The sequence below is a fragment of the Acipenser ruthenus genome, chromosome 28 (genome assembly GCF_902713425.1).
Source record: "Acipenser ruthenus chromosome 28, fAciRut3.2 maternal haplotype, whole genome shotgun sequence".
In the NCBI taxonomy this organism is placed as follows: domain Eukaryota; kingdom Metazoa; phylum Chordata; class Actinopteri; order Acipenseriformes; family Acipenseridae; genus Acipenser; species Acipenser ruthenus.
This window is the reverse complement of record NC_081216.1, coordinates 3,763,455-3,783,192: the sequence shown is the minus strand read 5'-3', so window position 1 is coordinate 3,783,192 and position 19,738 is coordinate 3,763,455. Positions and strand designations below refer to the sequence as shown.

General features: G+C 45.1%; 2 protein-coding genes across 4 annotated transcripts; one reads left to right on the top strand and one right to left on the bottom strand.

Moving 5' to 3' along the window:
• The first annotated feature begins 4,284 nt into the window (after positions 1 to 4,284).
• Positions 4,285 to 13,740, top strand: pgap3 (post-GPI attachment to proteins phospholipase 3). Of its 2 annotated transcripts, XM_034058214.3 has the most exons (8): positions 4,290 to 4,727; positions 8,740 to 8,837; positions 8,948 to 9,100; positions 9,197 to 9,259; positions 10,298 to 10,359; positions 10,681 to 10,817; positions 11,118 to 11,322; positions 11,447 to 13,740. In XM_034058214.3, the coding sequence occupies exons 1-8, from the start codon at positions 4,505 to 4,507 to the stop codon at positions 11,508 to 11,510; spliced, it is 1,005 nt and encodes a 334-aa protein (XP_033914105.1). In that variant the 5' UTR covers positions 4,290 to 4,504; the 3' UTR covers positions 11,511 to 13,740. The 2 variants fall into 2 exon arrangements, with proteins under 2 accessions (XP_033914106.1, XP_033914105.1); XM_034058215.3 differs by lacking the exon at positions 11,118 to 11,322 and having other exon boundaries at positions 4,285 to 4,727.
• A 124-nt stretch (positions 13,741 to 13,864) lies between these two features.
• LOC117435192 (phenylethanolamine N-methyltransferase) lies at positions 13,865 to 16,002 on the bottom strand. Of its 2 annotated transcripts, none has more exons than XM_034058217.3 (3): positions 15,628 to 16,002; positions 14,926 to 15,133; positions 13,865 to 14,772 (listed from the first exon to the last, which is right to left on the bottom strand). In XM_034058217.3, exons 1-3 carry the CDS (start codon positions 15,821 to 15,823, stop codon positions 14,340 to 14,342), a joined length of 837 nt encoding a protein of 278 aa, XP_033914108.1. In that variant the 5' UTR covers positions 15,824 to 16,002; the 3' UTR covers positions 13,865 to 14,339. The 2 variants fall into 2 exon arrangements, with proteins under 2 accessions (XP_033914108.1, XP_033914107.1); XM_034058216.3 differs by having other exon boundaries at positions 13,866 to 14,775; positions 15,628 to 16,001.
• Between the last annotated feature and the right edge of the window lie 3,736 nt (positions 16,003 to 19,738).

The window sequence follows — 19,738 nt, the reverse complement described above, 5'->3', positions numbered from 1 at the left end:
GGCTGTCGAACTGCACACAGACCTCACGTGTTTCAAAACAGGCAAACACGCTGTCCTGCAGAGCATAAAACTGGAGTCAACTTTTACTGTCTAGCAAAACAAAAAATGATACAAAATGATAAAGACTTTACAAACAGAAAGACTTCGAGACGGACTGTATTTAACGCACTAAGCACAGAGCGTGCCACTTGCTCCCTGCACTACCTCCATGCACTTATATTCACTGGACCGTATTCATGAAACATTATTCACCTTCCTTGATTTTTATCTCAAAATTATAAGCAGCAGGTTCTTATAGTGTTCATCCCGAATACGAATTGAACAGAGTACAAGTCAACAGGTAGAAATGGCAGGAGTCTCCCTCGTGGAGGCGCAGTTTCGGGGACCCAGGCACGGGACAGACAGGGTTTGGAAAGCAGGCCTAGTATTTATCGCTTGTGTCTTTTCTTTACGGGTAAGGTGTCCAGACGTCCCATTTTGAACGGGACAGTCACACTTTTGGAACACTGGTCCCAGTGTCCCCAGAACCTTTCTTGGGACGCTTATTTCGTCCTGTTTTTTCCCCCAGAGCATCGTCACGCCGGTAACAGAATATCGTATTTTAATGCAGGCTTGCTGTGTTACTACCATATACTTATTACAGTACAATGACACTTGATGGGACTAAAGGGGAGGTTGAACGACCAGTCGCATTAAAAAACGTCTGTACAGCGCCGTGCAAATCTGGAGACATACTGAACAGCCAACGTTCATATTTGCAACCAATCACAGAGAATTTGGAGTGGGTTAATCAGTAGACTTGCTAAAACAAACTGGCGGCTATCCTCGACTGAATCATCACTCTCGCTGCCCGTAGAGGTTAAACTACTGTAGTCTAACAATAACGGCTCATACATGTATCATTGTACAGTGTTGGCATTATTCTCTTCATCTGTGATATTTGTATATCTGCGTGCAAATGACTTTGCTTTGTGTGTAGCTATAGGCGTCAGTTGTAGAAATGAACACTGTCATGTCACATCACCGTGCCCTGTTTACAACGCTGTGCACCGAAGCGTGTCGTGGTTTAAACACTTCTTTGTGCCTCAAAATAGCCCATCACAATAATAGGAGGGGTTGTGAAATATGACGAAAGTATTTGAAAACGTGTTTTCTATTGAAATAAGTCTACATTAACTTTCAGTTCACCACAGGTACCCTCTCAGAAACGTATGTTAGTGAATAATACACAATAATTTATTAACTATTTATTTTCACATTTGTGAAATTCATGTTGTATTTCTTTAAGTATACATTTGATGTTGTTTTTAGCAATAATGAAATACAAGTTTTAGGTATCCAGGTGCCCATATAATTTCTTTTAAAAATGTATTTACATTTGATAGTTACACTGTAAAATTTTCTCGTGTTCATTGAGTGGTACGAAAAAACTGGATAGGCAGGAAATTTCATCATGCAATTAACAAGTTTTTAACAGGTTCCTTTCCGTTTTAAGTGATACCTGTCGGCTTACAACATGTTAAAGGGGGAAATGTTTCAGAGAGATGTTTAACGTTTTGCCTGCTTAAAAACTACTAAAAAGGAAATTCCTGTTTCTGTAAGCAGCTTCTAAACAAAACTCAGAAAAGCGGATTAGTGGGCTTCATTTATTGCACGCAGTACAATGATAGGATATTTAACATTTCAAAACCTTTAATAGTATTAGTTTAATAGTAGAAAGTGGGTGAAAAGAATTCCTAGTATCTATAAATCACGGCTCACCAAGCAGAAACTGCAACAGAAAACAATATACAAAACAAATACCATGTCATATTAAATGGTAAGAAATTAAATATTTTGAAAAAAATAGATTCTATGAAGTAATCATTTCATAAGTTGAAATATTGAGATCTGTAATGTTTTCATACAGGAAGGGGCTGGTTTGCAGATTGGACACTGGAGGATAGCATAGAGATAGAGAGAGAGCGAGATGGAAAGTGGAAATCAGAGAGAGAAGATGCAGTTTCTTAGGCAGAAAAGGGACTAGATTTGCAGCAGTAATCAACAATACAATAGATTCTCGGAACGTGTTATTATTGAATAGCTATTGTGTATTGTAAAAACTATACTTGTATAGAAATGAAATTACAAAGACAATAAGATCATTTATTCACATTTTTTGAAAGTAAAAGATGCCACTCTGAATATTAGATCAAACATTGCCAAAGTGAAAATAAAACCCTGGCGCTTCCCCGTAGCTTGGAAGTTGCGTAAAATATTGTATTTTATTTATTCAAATATCCCTTTTATTGTTATGAATATATGGATACAAATCTCTTAGAAATGCAGAGGAATGTTGCCGTGTTTGGTTTAATAATTTGACTAATTCGTGAACTCATCCATTAATTCGAGAGGGTGTGTATGTTTAGGCCTACGTATTTACGCGCAACAGTAATTATTTGTAATATTATATTGAAAATCGCGAACCTGATTTGAATATAATTGAACTAATTTTGTTTAGTCGGGCTTAATGCGTCCACACACTCTTAAAATAGTTTGGTTACAGTTCCTAGCAGCGCAATGTGGACTGTGGGTCTTAATATGACATTATCCCACTATGCAGTGTATTTTGTAGTATTGAATTCGGTGCCCCGTGGAAACCTGTGTCCCTTGCTCATTCTGCGCAGGTGCAAGCCGATCTCTTTACTTTATCTACACGGGCTCAGCTGGTTTTGTCAAAGCGGGTGCAAAGGGATTCAATATGGAAGGGCATCCGGATAAAAAATAAAAAAACACATTATTTAATACGTGTTTCAAATATTTAGTACACATTCTAATTTGACTTTGGTACGTGTTGTAATTCTACATACTAATTTGGTCAACCAATCACTGAAAATGAAATGAGATCCAATGAATTTATAGATAGTATGCTGTAATAAATTATGGCTTTTTTGTCTGTCAAATTAATTAAATTTATTTTTAGTATAAACTTGAGATTTCTTCTCAAATGTGATCATTAGAGTTGATCTGTTACGATACTCATCCACAACGCTAGATGGCGCACTAATCCTGAAATATCTAAGCAATATCCTTACCAGTCCAAAAAAACATGATCTTGTTTTGTTGTTAACCACACTCACATAAAAAAAAGGGTTATTAAATGGTTATTTGAAGAACCTTATACCTTATCAGATGGTTCTTTAGCAGGCTAAAATGCAGAAAAGGGTTATTGATAATTTTGCAAAAAGAATCCTCCCACAACCAACTTGCATTTTCTTCTAATGACTGCAGCGACTGGGGAGAGTTCAGAGACCGGGGGCGCTTTTTTTTTTTTTTTTTTTAACAACAATTCAGTTTCATTTTTCACATTATGAAATCATTGTAGGTGTGCTGTGTGTACTCTGCACTGTAAAACCAGAGCGTCTGACGCGTTTATAAGCTAAATGGCGTGTGTTTATTGATGCAGAGAGGTGTTCTATTCCTAAACAGCCGTGTTTATAAGGGATTCTGTAAACACTGGTGTTTAGACCTTTGTAATATGAACGCATTGCTAAACGCTTTTTTTTTCACACATCCTGAATATCACTGTCCTATTAGTTTACCTACATTAGCATTATAGGAATCCAAGATTACTGAAGTATGTGAAAACAGAACATCTCAACAGTTCAACTTTAAGTATAAATGGATTATTTTAAAACCACACATTGAGAGATGAAACTGTTAAATAAAACAAAGTAAACAAAATTGTCATACAAACATGGATCTGTCAAATAATATTTAACTAAATACCAATTAAACACTGGCATCGGCTCGCGCTCAGCTGTTCGAAGTTGCCAACAACGGTTATTTTTTTTTTTTCCTGAGGTAGAGCATCTCTGGTCTGTCTGAGGTAAGTCATTCATCTTCTTAAGATAATGTTCAATACATTTTCTTATATTTAATAGAATTTTATATGAAATAATAGGGTACAAAATGTCTAATTTAAGCTGTTATATATATTTTTTTTTGGCAGAGTTGAGCTTGTTTTGGTTGTTACCCGCACAAGAAATAAAATAGAGTGTAAATTATTTACGCAACTTGGTGTCCCCCCCTCCCTCCCTCCTCCGTCCCCCCCCCGCCCCCCCCCCGTCCCCCCCTCGTCCTCCCCCCCGCCCCCCCCCGTCCTCCCCCCCGTCCCCCCCCCGTCCTCCCCTCCCTCCACCATTCCCCCAATCCATAACTCGATAGGATGCAATACTTTCTTTGTAACGTGAAAATGCGCTCAGGGTTCCACCTTGCGGAAGAAATGCTACAGTGCAGAACGTGGTGGTGTTAGCGCGGAACTGTGTGTTCAGAGCGTGCGGGGGAGCAGGTTCACTGACACATAGGAAGTAGTTGGTACAGAAGTCCAAGCCCTTGTTCTGCTGTGTGACTCCCGTGGATTTCAAGACTGAAGTGGATCCACAGGCGAGCTGCTGGTTAGGGATTGGATGGCTTGATCACCCTGCTAGTGCATTGTTCTGTTCGTGTCTCCACCGCGCTGAGGATGCGGCTAGCCCGAGCCCAATGCTGGGTCAACGCTTTCCCCGCAGCCCGCCTGCTCCCTGCGGTTCTGGCTGGCTGTCTTCTGCTGGCCCCTGTCTCTGGGTCCCAGGGCGACAAGGAGCCCTTTTACCGAGACTGTGTGAAGGAGTGTGTCCAAGCCAACTGCACCGGACCTCCGCTCGGAGGCTTCCTGTCCGCTCAGCCACGCTACATGACATTGACAGGTAGGCATCTGAGACAGAAGCAGAGCCACTGCATGGGCAAGTAGTGTAGTAACTCTTTCATTGCAGAGACCTGCATAATAACATCACATTATCCGAATGGCAAGGGGGTTTATATAATACATATATATAATATTTATATTGTGTTCCATGCATTAGTAATATGTTTGCATTTCCATTTTACATAGCGTTTGTGAATGTGGCTTATTCTGGTCCTTTCCGATCATTCATCCTTATAGAAATAAAACGCATTAACACGCTAACTTTTTTATGTTCTGCTGCGGGCTGTTTGCGGGTGATAAGATGTTTTTTGTTTGTTGCCCTGGGCAACAAATGCAGACTCCAGGATTCTGGAAGAGGGGAGACGAAGGGGTGGCAGACAGACGGGCTTGGGGGGCGGAGGGTTATTTTTTTTAAGGATAAGGGAAGGGAAACCCTGTGGAAGATAAATTACGAAAGCAGGAGCATTTTTGGTGCAGAATATTTTCACGATTTCTTTTTGTTTTTAGTAAGCTCAAAATGACCTAGGTGACTCACGATGTTATGCATTCACTGCCAATAAATGATATTCAAGAGAAAGTTACCTGGTGCTCCACTCCAACTGAAGTCAAATAGCAGTAGTTATTTTTCATAATGTGACCAAAATGAGCAATCAGTATTACTTACTTTTTATAAAGTATGGGTACCCTACATCAGCTGGATTCGTCTGTTGTGATGATTACAAGCACATTTTTCCACAACAGCATCGAGATCCACTTGTTTAGCCAAGACACTGCCACAGTAAGAATGGCAAGATCAGAAAAATGTTTTTACATGCTTCATGCATGAGGAGGTACGCTCCGCAGCATTACTGGATAGAGGGACGGTAATGGCAATTTAAAAGCAATCTTGTGGCTAGGCAGCAGTGAATCAACTTTTGTGTGCTCTTCATATCTGACTTTCAGACGAACTGCAAGTCTAGCCTCAGCTTCTGTATTGTCACATTTCTAATGCTCAGCAAGTGCTTTCAGCAGTGAAGCGTTGAGAAAAGTTCTGGGATCCAAACTGCTGGTGCCTTTCATAATGCTATTATTTTCACTGAAGCTGTGTCTCAGTTATAATTCTGCCAATGACTGGTAAGTAAGTTGACACGGTATTCCTCTGATGTCGATAGGGATGCCTCTTCACTAGTTACATGTTCTGTAACACAGTCCTTGAAGTGGGCAGGAAGTAGACATACGCTTTTTGGTTTTGGTTGCATTGTATAAGACTCTTCACCAATATCATTTTCTCTAGCCAGAGAATTAACTTCCTTCCACTGTTTCAAACTCAGAAGTCTCCCTTAGTTTCCCATTTAAAGTGCTATCTCCAAGCATACATGCAGAGGCTAAACTGCAGTTAGGATCTTGTAGGCAGTCAGACACTGGTTTCAGATCTTTTTCAAGATTCTTGAGAACGAGGCCAAACAGAAGACAAACGTAGTTAAGATGAAGAAGGAGACCTTGTGCTTCCAGCTCCCTCACACTGCCAGGGCTGGCTGTGGAAAGATCAGATAGCAGCTTCCTAACAGGTGTGCAGGTCATCTTCATTGCATCAGGTAAGCGCTTTAACTCTGTCACTCTGTCAGTTGGCCTTCTGTGCCTACGTTCTTTGAGTCTGCCTACGTTCTTTGAGTTTATAAACATAAGATTGATTCTCTGTTTCCTGTGAGGACAGGACTTGTATACAGCCACAGACTTACCTTGGGAATGGAGGTTGTTTGTAACTCTGAAAATGAGTTAATGAGCTAATCATTCATGTTCCACCCGGTAACTGCATCCATCTTTCTGATTGGACAGTTCAATACCACTCCTTATTATTATTGGTTGTTATTACATTATTAATAATACTGTCCTTTTTTATATACGCACGTGTCAGTGGGGTTTCTCATGTTAATTTTTGTTCCAATGTTCCTTGTTCCGAAGGCAAAGCCCAAAATAAATTATTTTCATTTTTAGTTTGAACTGTGCCCAACGTCAGATCTTTAGTCAATTGTTTTACCACAAGTCCTTGAAATCCTCATCTATAAAGCCCACCAAAGGTCAGTTTGTTAACTCGTGTGCCACAGGGGATTTCAGCCCTTCAAAGGCCATTTTCGATACTTTCATCTTGAAGCCTTTTAAATCATTAAATCAGACAGCAGCAGAGCTGCATACAGACAGTCAGTTAAATTGTGAGCACACCTGAGCAATTTGAAAGTGACATCTCTTCAACTTTAAAAGGAACATGCACTTAAAAACCACTCAGGAATTTGACAATTGGACAATTTTTCAATTTTAAGGCCCCCAGTAACACAGAAATACTAAAGCGATGGTACTTATCTTGAATGAATTCTACAGATGACCTACCTGGCTATCTGTACTGATGCTTTCATAGGGCTACTGACATTCTAAATATCATTTTTAGATCCTCAAAATCACTCCAAAATGAGACACGTTTCAATTATGACTATCCCTCCCCCCACTACAAAAGGGGTGTATCTTCGTCATTGAGCTGAAATATTTGGCCTGGTTTCATACCTGACCTGCATCTTCCACTACACAAAATATAAACACAATCTAAACCTTGAGGTGGGAAGCTGTGCTTGAGTTCATGCAGAATGACCCAATAAAGAAGTAAAGGGGAAGGGTTGTTAAAAATGACAGTATTATGTACTTGTCAATCACATTGACTGACGTTAGCTATTGCATATGAAACGCATTGCAATGTAAATTTCTAATACCAAGACATTTTTTTTCAAATAGCATTCTTAAATCATATCTTTTCATAATACTCAACATTTTAACCACGGTGATTCCCCATTAAGACCCATGTTGTTTGGCAGGGACATCATTTTCAATGAAATATGTGAAGTACTGTTTATATTCAGTCCACATTATGCACCAAACTGGTCATCAGAGTTTTTATTAGCCCCTTTTCGGTGCATCATTCATAAGCATTAATACAAACACATTTCAGTGGGGTTTCTTACACCCGTGTGCGTGTGCTGCAGGCAAGGTTCTTCATCAGCTCGGCAGCACATTCTTTTCATTGAGGTTTGACACAATGACTCTGGAAATAATGACGTTACTTGGGTCCTGTATTTAACATGAAATTCTTCATCTCAGTTAACTTGTTAAAAAACCTCATGGACTAGCTTACAAGCTCACAACACAGCAAAATAAAATAAGGAAATACACACATTAGGAAATACAGATGTTATAAAACAGTTCAGTTTAATACAGGGGTCTCCAATCCTGGTCCTGGAGGGCTGGTGTCCTTCCTGTTTTCTGTTCCAACTTTACCCTAGATTACTTAGTTGGACAAATTAAGCTTCCAATAAGCACTTAGTTGGTCCAGTTAAGTAATTTAGAGTACAGTTTTAACAAAAGCCAGGAGGGACACCAGCCCTCCAGGACCAGGATTGGAGAACCCTGGTTTAATAACATAGTCACCTTTCTTACTGCAGTTGGTACAATTTGCAGTTTCGTTTATTTCACGCAAGTGTTCGTGGTTCAACCAAATGCTGTCAGCGCTGACAATGACTCTGAGTAGCTTTCACATCTTCTTAATTCTTACTCTGATTGGCTGTAAAGGTAACAGGGCTAACCATAGATTGAATAATGTTTTGTTGGGTGGATTTTCCTTGTGTACTATTGCCTAGTTACTGAAGACATGGTATTCTGGGAGATGTAGTTTTTAGTGGATATTTGGGGGGGCGGGGCGGAGGAGGCGGTCGCCCCCTGGTGTTGCAACGAGTCTGGGCGTTCTGGAACCTTTTGACAACACAGAGGTTCCACAGGATGGGTGCCGCTAGAGGGCAGGATTAGCATGTGTTGAAAAACACTTACAGCCAGCACTCGGATATATACGTTACCCATCAGTCACGTTTTACTGCCCTTGTATTAAGAATAAAATGAATTCAGTCTGTCTTATACAATACAGTATAATACAGTAGTTATATGTAAAGCACCTCGGTGGCTGAATTACTCTTGATTGTTAGCGGCTTGTGTTCCAGGCTGGACTTGCCGAGATGACTGCCGGTACCTCTGCATGTGGATCACAGTGGGCCTGTACCTCGCAGAGGGATACAAAGTGCCTCAGTTCCACGGGAAGGTGAGTCCAGTTCACTCAGCAGTGTGTATGATCTGTCGATTTAATGTCACTCTTTGAATGATGTCGCTCTGTCGATGATGTCGCTCCTCTCTCTCTCTCTCTCTCTGCAGTGGCCCTTCACCCGGTTCCTGTGCTTCGAGGAGCCTGTCTCAGCTCTGGCCTCGCTGCTCAACGGACTGGCCTGTCTCGTCATGCTGATCCGCTACCGCAGCGCGGTGCCCAGGCAGTCCCCCATGTACTACACTTGCTGCGCATTCTCAATGGTGAGTGAGAGTGAGCCTACCTGCCTGCCTGCCTGTCTTTGTAATCACATGCAGATAAGCAAGCAGTCCCACCTCCTGATTGTGTCTCCTCTGCAGGTGTCTCTAAACGCCTGGTTCTGGTCCATGGTGTTTCACACGCGGGACACCTACCTGACTGAGGTACAGTAACTACACCTGCCTGACTGAGATACAGTAACTACACCTGCCTGACTGAGATACAGTAACTACACATACCTGACAGGTACAGTAACACACCTACCTGACTAAGGTACAGACATCTGCCTGACTGAGGTACAGACACCTGCCTGACTGATGTACAGTAACTACACCTACCTGACTGAGGTACAGTAACACACCTACCTGACTGAGGTACAGTAACACACCTACCTGACAGGTACAGTAACTACACCTACCTGACTGAGGTACACTAACACACCTACCTGACTGAGGTACAGTAACACACCTACCTGACTGAGGTACAGTAACTACACCTACCTGACTGAGGTACAGTAACACACCTACCTGACAGGTACAGTAACTACACCTGCCTGACTGAGGTACAGTAACACACCTGCCTGACTGAGGTACAGTAACACACCTACCTGACTGAGATACAGACACCTACCTGACTGAGATACAGACACCTACCTGACTGAGATACAGTAACTACACATACCTGACAGGTACAGTAACACACCTACCTGACTAAGGTACAGACATCTGCCTGACTGAGGTACAGTAACACACCTGCCTGACTGAGGTACAGTAACACACCTGCCTGACTGAGGTACAGTAACACACCTACCTGACTGAGGTACAGTAACACACCTACCTGACTGAGGTACATTAACACACCTACCTGACTGAGGTACAGTAACACACCTGCCTGACTGAGGTACAGTAAAACACCTACCTGACTACCAGGCACAGTAACTCTACAGCTGCACTGTCTCTCACACTGGCGCTCCCCTCTTCTGTTTCTCAGTGCGTGTGGGAGTACTCTCTGCAGCTGCATGCTGTTTAATGTACACTGGAAACCAACACAGATTGAAAACAAATTCTGTTCCCCGTTTTAAAACAAAACCCTGGACTGCAAGGACTAGGGCTGAAATCCAGTGATTCTCACCATTTTCTCTGGTTTATTATTCATAAAATTCAAATAACTAACCCAGCGTGTCTCTTTTTTCTTTCTACCAGAAAATGGATTACTTCTGTGCATCGGCTGTGATTCTGTACTCCATCTACCTGTGCTGTGTGAGGTAGGCTCACCCCTCAGGCTCATTCTCCTACACATTCCTGTGAAGGCAGTAGTGATGACCCTAACCCTAACCCAGCCCGTCCTTGTGAATAGAGATGAAGAAAAATCCGCTCAGGAGCATCCGTATAATCAGACAGGCAGTGCTGTGTGGATTAGTCTTCCTGATCTGTGCAGTGTGAAGGCTGAAGGACAGTGCTGTCTAAATGATACAGGAGAAAAGGTTCAGTGTTGTAGTGCTACAGGAATGGGAATCACCCCCTCTCCCTCTCTTTCTCCCCCCATTCTCCCTGCTCTCTCCCCCTCTCTGCCACCCTCTCTCCAGGACCCTCGGTCTCCAGCGCCCCGATCTCTCTAGTTGTTTCGGGGTGCTGCTGATTCTCTTGTTTGCGTCTCACGTCTCCTACCTGACCTTCGTCAACTTCGACTACGGATACAACATGGCCGCCAACACCGCCATCGGTACGTTTACTGTGTGTGTGTGTCTGTCTGTCTGTGTGGGTGTGTCTGTGTGTGTCTGTCTGCCTGCCTGCCTGCCTGTGTATGTCTGCCTGTGTGCGTGTGTGTCTGTCTGTCTGCCTGCCTGCCTCTGTGTGTGTCTGTCTGTCTGCCTACCTGCCTGTCTGTCTGTCTGCCTGCCTGTTTGTCTATCTGTCTGTCTGCCTGCCTGCCTGTGTCTGTGTGTGTGTGCTTCATTACCCCCTGCTCTCCTCTCCTGTTTCGCAGGCTGCTCTCAGTATTAACCCTCTCCTCTCCTCTCAGGTATAATTAACCTGCTGTGGTGGCTCTGCTGGTGTTATGGGAACCGGCGCACTCTGCCGTACTGGTGGAAGTGTGCCGCGGTGGTGCTGCTGCTTCATGGCCTGGCACTGCTCGAGCTCCTCGACTTCCCGCCTCTCCTCTGGGTCCTCGACGCTCACGCCATCTGGCACCTCAGCACTGTGCCTGTGCACTTCCTGTTCTACAGGTACACTTCCTGTCTGTACCTGCCTTCACAGCAGGTGTATTGTATTTTTATACTGACAGGTATTGACACATTGTGACACCTCTCTCTCTGTCTCTCTCTCTCTCTCTCTCTCTCTCTCTCTCAGTTTCCTAATCGATGACAGCCTGTACCTGCTCAACACGCAGAAACGAGGCCTGAAACTGGACTAAGGGGTCACCTGACCAATCAGGAACAGAAGCTCGACTGGAGAGGACGTCGTATGACTGATCACCCTCCAATCGGGGCCTGCAGCTCCACGAAGGGGCGGGGCACAGTTCTGCACTTTCTTGCTTGTAAAATTCTCTGTTTAGGAGTTTATTTTTTGTTATCATTTTTTTTTTTGTTGTTATGATGATTTTGTGCTGCATTCACTGAGCGTTTGCCTTGATCAGACAGGCAGTGTCCCCAGCCAGCCAGCCTCAGCTCCAAAACCTCCAGAATGCTGCTGAGATTCAGACCCATTACAGATTCACAGCACTGTGAGGTGCAGCCAGCCCTGTAACTGAGCTCTGGTGAGAGAGACTGGGGGAAGCTGGTCTGAGGGATGCTGTCTTTCTTAACTCTTCTGCCCAATACGATTTTTGTTGCTGCTTTTTAAAATATCTATTTTTTATATTTTATATTATTTCTGTTTTTGCCAAATATGTTCATTCTTTACCTTGGCTGCCTTTGTTTCTTTTCACTGGGTCTCGGAGGGGGCTGTAGGGTTCTGAATCGTTCCGGTCCACACCGAGCCCGGTTCCTGTGGCTTCATATTGTTCTGTATAGGCTGGAACATGGGATTCCTGTGCCAAACGAACCTTGTGCTCCAAGAGTTTTCATTTGCGCTTTGTTTTCAATTCCTCATAAAGTCCTAAGGGGTTAAAATGTGTTTCTGCACCAACGCTGAAATATTCACAACAATGAAATCCCTGTATTCTGATCATCGCCTACTCTGAAATATTTCTGCTATTCATTTGGAGTTGACCAAAACAATCCTAGGTGCTGGCGAGTGACAGTGAGGGTGGAGAGGCCTGGGTGTGAGAGAGTGAGGAAGGGATTGAGTGAGTATACATGTCTGCACTCTTTGAGAGGTCTGTGTGAGAGACAGTGGGGAGAGCGATAGTAGCCATCTCTGCTCTGAGAGCTCTGTGTGAGAGAGAGAGTGAGAGTGTGGAGAGTGACAGTAACCATCTGCTCTGAGAGCTCTGTGTGAGAGAGAGAGTGAGAGTGTGGAGAGCGATAGTAACCATCTGCTCTGAGAGCTCTGTGTGAGAGAGAGTGGGGAGAGCGATAGTAGCCGTCTCTGCTCTGAGAGCTCTGTGTGAGAGAGAGAGAGAGAGAGAGAGAGAGTGTGAGATTGCAGAGAGCAATAGTAACCATCTGCTCTGAGAGGTCTGTGTGAGACTGCGAGTGGGGAGAGTGATAGTAGCTGTCTTTGCTCTGAGTGAGTGAGAGAGTAGGGAGGGGGTTCTCTGTGCGTTGCTGTTTCAGCTTTCTGGTGTTCCTCAGTGCCCCTCAGTGTGAACACAGACCCTACAGACCCCACTGACCCTTTGTTTGTGTGCCTTTGTGACTTCCATTCTTCCCCAGGGCTGCAGCAAATAGCCTCCCTGCATACAGTATTCCTTTCCATTGAGTCAATCCAAACATATTCACTGTACTGCACTGGAGTATAGAATTCACACAAACGGCATCTCACCTAGACATGTGGAGGATGTGTTTGGTGCTGATCGCTCTCAAGTGCATCATATGTGGAGTCCTCATATAACAGGGAGCCCTTGTGTATAAAAACACTGACAAATGCATGGATTTCAACATTGTTTGTGTTTGCGATTCATTACTCTAGTTTCTAAGGTCCTATAGGGGAGCCCAGACTCCTGTAGTGTCTATAGGGGGTTATTATAGACCCCACCGTTCCCACCTTTATTGGACATGTGCCTGCTTCACTCCTGCAGATTTCTTTTTGTATTACAAATGAATAATCAACAGCGTGTTTACTGCTTGTAATGAAGAACTTTGATCTTGTAAAACAAAGCTGCTGTCCCAGTTCAAGCACACCGTGTCCTGTGCTTTCAATTTGCACAACAGCTTTGGGTGGTTTGGCTTTTATTGTCATGACTTTATTCTTATTATTTTTACATTTTTGGAGGGGTTGATTTTCTAAGTGATGCTCCTCCACACTGATTCATTTTTGACGGTGGGGCTGGTAGACTAATAAACATTGCAAAGAGCCACAGCTCCTTGCATGTGTGGAGTGTGCACTTTCGCATTCATACAGGGGGAAAATAGCAATGTGTGTGGGGGCAGCTTGGGAACTGGAATTCACTTTCTTACAAAGGGGATCATGGAAAATAGATGATTTACTGTGGAGGCGTACTTTGTAAACATGCAATAATAAAGGAAAGAGGGATTGGAAAACGCTTGTCGTGTGTGCTGTGAGTCTGTGTCTGAGTGTGTCTGTGAGTCTGCATCTTTGTTTGTGACTCTGTGAGTCTTTGTCTATGTGAGTCTGTGTCTATGTGAGTCTGTGTCTCTGTGAGTCTGTGTCTCTGTGAGCCTGTGTCTCTGTGAGCCTGTGTCTTGGGTTATTTTGCTTTCTGCAAACCCCACTCCCTCCAATCCTGAAATTCACCTGCGGTGCTGAGAGAGGGAGAGAGGCTGCGTTCTTCACTGTTCTCTGCACTGGAATTGTAAAAAGCCATTTTGAGACGAGGGTAAAATGTAATCATTTTATTTAGCAGGGGATGTACGGTACATATACACAGATACAGAGGTATACAGAGGCATTTTAATAAAGGATAGTTTGATTTTGTTTAAGGCACAATGTATTAATCTGAATTGCATTCTTCACACAGTTCAGAGATATAACATGTCATTTGTACTAACTCCCTGCAGATGGCAGCATTACACATGCAATTAAAAAATCAGAAAAACAAACCAACAATTAGCTGTATAAGACTAAACGTTAACAAGAAGCCTCCTATGTCTTCCTCTCCCACTCCCCCTCTCCTCCCGCTCTACAGTTTCTTGGCCTTGACGAAGAATATGCCCGCCACGTCGTCGACCCCCACCTTCATGCTGGGTGGCAGCGTGTACGTGTGGAAGGTGAGGATCTGGAAGCCGCAGTGCTGCAGGCTGCTGCTCACAAAGGGCTGGTCCACAGGCACCACAGGGATTCGCGCTCCCTCCCCGGCCAGGTAGAAGGACTCGTCTAGAGCCCCAATCAGCAGGCAGTGCCCACCAGGCCGCAGCAGGGAGCTCAAGTTCCTCAGCGCCTGCTGGAAGCTCTCCCGGTCTGGGCTCACAGCCTCCAGGCAGAAGCAGGACAGCAGGCAGTCTGCCGGCTCGGCCAGGACTCGGGGGTGCAGCGGGTTTGAGCGATGCACATCCACCGGGATCACCTGACTCACCACCGAGCGCAGACGAGCCGCTTTGGCAGGCCAAGCACAGCTGCTGAGGAGGGGGAGAGAGGGCAGGAGTTAGCCTGAGAGCACACATAACCACACCTGTTCACCCTCCCCCTCTATCGACTCCACCACACAGGTGCTGTACTGTATGTATCCCCTTCCCTCCAGCTTACACACACACTTCTCTCACTCTTACCCCTTGCCTTCCAGCTCACACACGTGTTGTATGTAGGGGGTCCAGTCAAAGGTGTCGGCCTCGTTGCGGAGCCAGCGGCGGAGCTCCTGACGGTTCACCTCCAGGTAATCTGTCAGGATGATCTCCGGGAAGAACTCGCAGGCGCTGAGCAGCTGATACACTGTGGGGCCCGAGCCGATATCAATGAGAGTGCGGCCCGAGATATCACCTGGAGAGAGAGAGGGGGAGAGACTGAGCAATCACACTGATCACAGGCACTGAGGGGCATGTAACACTCACACAGTGACACACACGCTCGCTCGCACAGAAACACAGTGACACACACTCACACAGTGACACACGCTCGCTCGCACAGAAACACAGTGACACACACACAGTGACACACATGCTCGCTCGCACAGAAACACAGTGACACACACTCACACAGTGACACACACGCTCGCTCGCACAGAAACACAGTGACACTCACACAGTGACACACGCTCGCTCGCACAGAAACACAGTGACACACACTCACACAGTGAACCACACGCTCGCTCGCACAGAAACACAGTGACACACACTCACACAGTGACACACACGCTCGCTCGCACAGAAACACAGTGACACACACTCACACAGTGACACACACAGTGACACACACTCTCCCACAGTGGCTCTCACAGTGACACACACACACTCTCTCTCTCTCACAGTCCCTACCCTGGCTGAAGGCTTCTCGCAGGCAGTTCAGTTTCCAGGGTACGATGCTGTCCGGTCGGGAGAAGTCGGCCCGGGGGGGGGTGTAGTTATTCTGCAGGTACGCTTGTGGGTCGAACTTCTGATAGCTCTCCCTGATCGCTGACCCTCCCGTCTGCGTGTCTGTCTGAATGCCCGTCTGGCGTGCCTGTGTCTCCATCTCCTGGTCTGTGTCAGCGGTCAGTGTGTGTGCCGTTGTTTCTCTCTCCGTCTCTCAGGGATGTGCCAGGGAGCTGCTGGTATTTATACTCCTGTGTATGTCTGGGGGCTGTCTACAGCAGGTCCAGCTCCCTGCTGTCTTTATCTGTCTTTGTTTCTCCCTATTTTCTCAGATAGAATCTTCCTTCCCTCCCTCCAGGCGGCCTAACAAACTGATAGGATTTCCTTTCTTCGCTCTCAGATCAGAGCTGGGCTGCAGTGCAGTAATGTGATATTATGCTGATGGTCTCCATGCCTCAGAGCAAGTTTTAATAGGAGCTCCATTAGATTGCTCTATGAGGCCAGCAAACCTTATTCCATCTCACTGTATCTTAATCTCTTATCACATTAGCAAGCCCAGTCTATCTCTGGTGACACACACTGCAAACCCTCTTTACTCTCCATTGAATCTGAATGACAGAAAAGCACCAGCTTAAAACTAAAGCCTGATTGGACCTGGGCAATATTGTTCACTCACATGTACTTTTAACTTTTTACCTAGTCCAGTAATTCGTATTTTAAACACTCGAACAATAAAATCAAACTACAGAGACCTCTTCGACACAACGGCCCTCTACAATGTGTGAATGCTGGTCTACTGTCCTACAATCATCATTCTTTTTCAGGAGTGCTGAAAGAATCATCGGTTGATCATTTTACTGGATGAAAGTGCTGTACTCAATACACCAATCTGCCAGAGGAGGGCGCTGCAGCACATGAGTTCTGTCTGTAAGTGTCAAAGACTCCGTGTAACTGCTTCACCAGGAGACCTTTATTTAAAGTTGTTTAAAGAAACGCATTAGTGCAACGTGTTAGTTTAATACTCAATGGAGAATGCAATGACCTAAAAGAAATGCCTTATGACTTCATAAACCGAACTTGTGAGCTTTTCTGCTCACTGTTCATTGAAGCTACAGGTGATCCCAGTAGTGCTCATCATTGAGAAAGTCGGGTAAGGGCAGTTTGGGTGAATCTCATTATTATCCGATAGACTGGAATAGTAACACGACGACAAGGACATTTGTTTAGTTGTTTCCCTGTTGGCTCCCATTGCAGCACAGTTGAGTGGTTCAGATAGGATCTCTCTGATAATGCTAGAGGGGCTCCACTCAGCCACTCTGCTCCGGCTCGGCGCACACTCTAACACAGTTTACTCTGATAAATCAAAACCAGAGCAGAACCCTAACACAGTTACAGGGCCCACGCACCCCTGCTGTCCATCACACTGTCAGCTGCCGAGAGATTGAGAGATAGAGAGATAGAGAGATAGAGCAAAGAGGCAGAGGGAGGAGGAGGAGAGGGAGAAGGAGGAGAAGGATTGGGAGAAGGACAGAGAGGAGAGAGAGAAGGAGAGAGAGAAGGACAGGGAGGAGAGGGAGAAAGAGGAGAAGGATGGGGAGAAGGAGGGGGAGAAGGACAGGGAGGAGAGGGAGAAGGAGGGGGAGAAGGAGGTGAAGGAGAAGGTGAGGGAGAAGCATTGGAGAAGGAGGAGGAGAAGGGGGAGGAGGAGGAGGAGAGGGAGAAGGAGAAGGAAAGGAGAAGGAGGGGGAGAAGGAGAGAGAAGGAGGGGGTGGAGAGGGAGAAGGAGGTGAAGGAGAGAGTAAAGGAGGAGGTGAAGGAGGAGGTGAATGAGAAGGAGAGGGAGAAGCAGGGGAGGAGGAGGAGAGGGAGAACGAGTGGGAGAAGGAGGTGAAGGAGAGGGTAAAGGAGGAGGTGAACGAGAAGGAGAGGGAGAAGCAGGGGAGAAGGAGGAGTAGAAGGAGAGGGTGAAGGAGGAGGTGAAGAAGAAGGAGGAGGTGAAGAAGGAGGAGGAGGTGAAGGAGAGACCAGATGGTGTGCTCATTCCCAGAATTCCAGAGTGCGGTTGTCATTCCAGCACGACAGCAGGGTTACATCATAGCATTCTGGGTAGGGTTTCACAGCAGCCCGGGGTCTCCATGACGACAGGCCAAACAAGCTTGTGGGCCACATTGGGGTCACATTGGGTCAATCGGGTCCCCGTCAGAACCCCCCCCCTCCAAACACACACAGCAGATCACATCATGAGTCTGAGACATACCAAATCAAACAGAGCCACAGCCTTTCGGATTGATTAGCACTAGCAGTGTCTGTATTAATTATGTAACTGTCGCCTCTCTAAACCTACTGGTATTATCACTACACCCACTACAGCCCTGGAACTAAGGACAGCAATAGAGGATTACATCTGACCCAACACCTGCTGCAAAGCTAATAACCCGGCCAGCACTGATTGGACCCTAGGGAGTGCTAAACCCAAACATCCCTCAGATGTGTGTGCCCTTGTGTGTCCTCTGGTCTGCTGGGACTCCCCGGGGATAATGGCTGGGATTCAGAGCACTATTCTAGGAATGGACCTGGCTCAGCCCTGCTCTTTAAAGACCCGCTCCACTGTAATGCAAATGAATTCACTAGATATTACATGTAAAACAACTGCGGTCAAAACACAGCACCGTTACAGACTAAATCAATCTTCCTGATCAGCACAACGCCAATACAGACTTAATGAGATTTATTGCGATCGAGACAACTAGGAGCCAGCTGAGAGCGGGCAGCAAAGCCATGCCTCTTCCATCAGCGAGTGGCAGCGCTTTGGAAGGGACTTGTAACCTGGTAACTCGGGACTGCTTGTGGAAAAACAAACAGCTCAGAAAGAATGATGTGCAGCCAACACCTCGCATCATCACCCACTATCAAGCTGCGGACAAGCGTTTTGCATCACCTAGAATTTTAGGATTGAGACATAATTAAAAACTATATATATATATATGAACATAGATTTTTTATTTAACATCATGTAATCAAATAAACTACAAAATGTTATTGCAGAAGTCTACCGGAACCCATAATAGAGGTACAGTATTTCATGTCAGATTTCGAAATGTCCCATTTTTCAGTATTTGCCAGTTTTTCGTTAAGTATATTGAAAACTACAAAGCGGTATGTAATTCAATATGTTATACAGTATTCAGCAGGTTCTGCTGGACTTCATGAAGCAGTTAATTCTACCAATGTAATAAATAACCTTTATTCCAGTATCAGTGATTCAGTGAAGTCAGGTCAGGGGTCGGCATGGCTGTGAATTCTTGCAACCGTTCCCTCTCAGTAATGTGATCCAGTGAAGGAAAACTATAGGTGGAAACAGTCTTACCAGTTTACTTTCTTGAAATCAGACCGGGGAATGGACTGAGCAGCTGTGCAGAGAAACGATTCCCATTAGGACTGTCAGAACCTGGGGCTGTTCAACTGAGCTGGACAGCAGCAGCTCCAACTTCGATCATAACACCGGCGCGTTACCAAGCTAATGAAGCTCAGATTGCGTGAGACAGTGTGAATGTTAGTGAAGCTCTGACAGGTCTAATGCTATCTTCTGAATGATGATTTGACTACCTGAGTTAAGCCTAGTCTTCTCAGTGTCCTACTGGGAGGAAATGGGTTGCAGTGGACCAACGCAAATACTAAATGCGCTCGCTGAAAAGAGGGACAATGTTGAATTCCAGGACTGCACCTGGGCCAGAGAGCGAGAGAGCGAGAGAGAGAGACCATGATGCACTGCGCTATCACAAACAGCAGTGCTATATTCCCCGCTGGGCTCTGCAATGCATATCGCTTACTGATTAATATTTTCTTTGTAAATAACCTCAGAGAGGGGATTAGATTTAGCGTTCCTGAGTGGAAATAAGTTTCCTCTTTTGCGGCCAGCGTTTATTTTTCCCTTTTAATATCCCGTCCTGGAATGGCACTTTTATCCACTGTAATCATGGCATGTCACACTACTGTGCCACTTGGGCAGTGGAGTGGAAACAGAGATCTGGTGCCAGAACACAACAGAACAGCCTGCAAACACAGCATGCCAGGA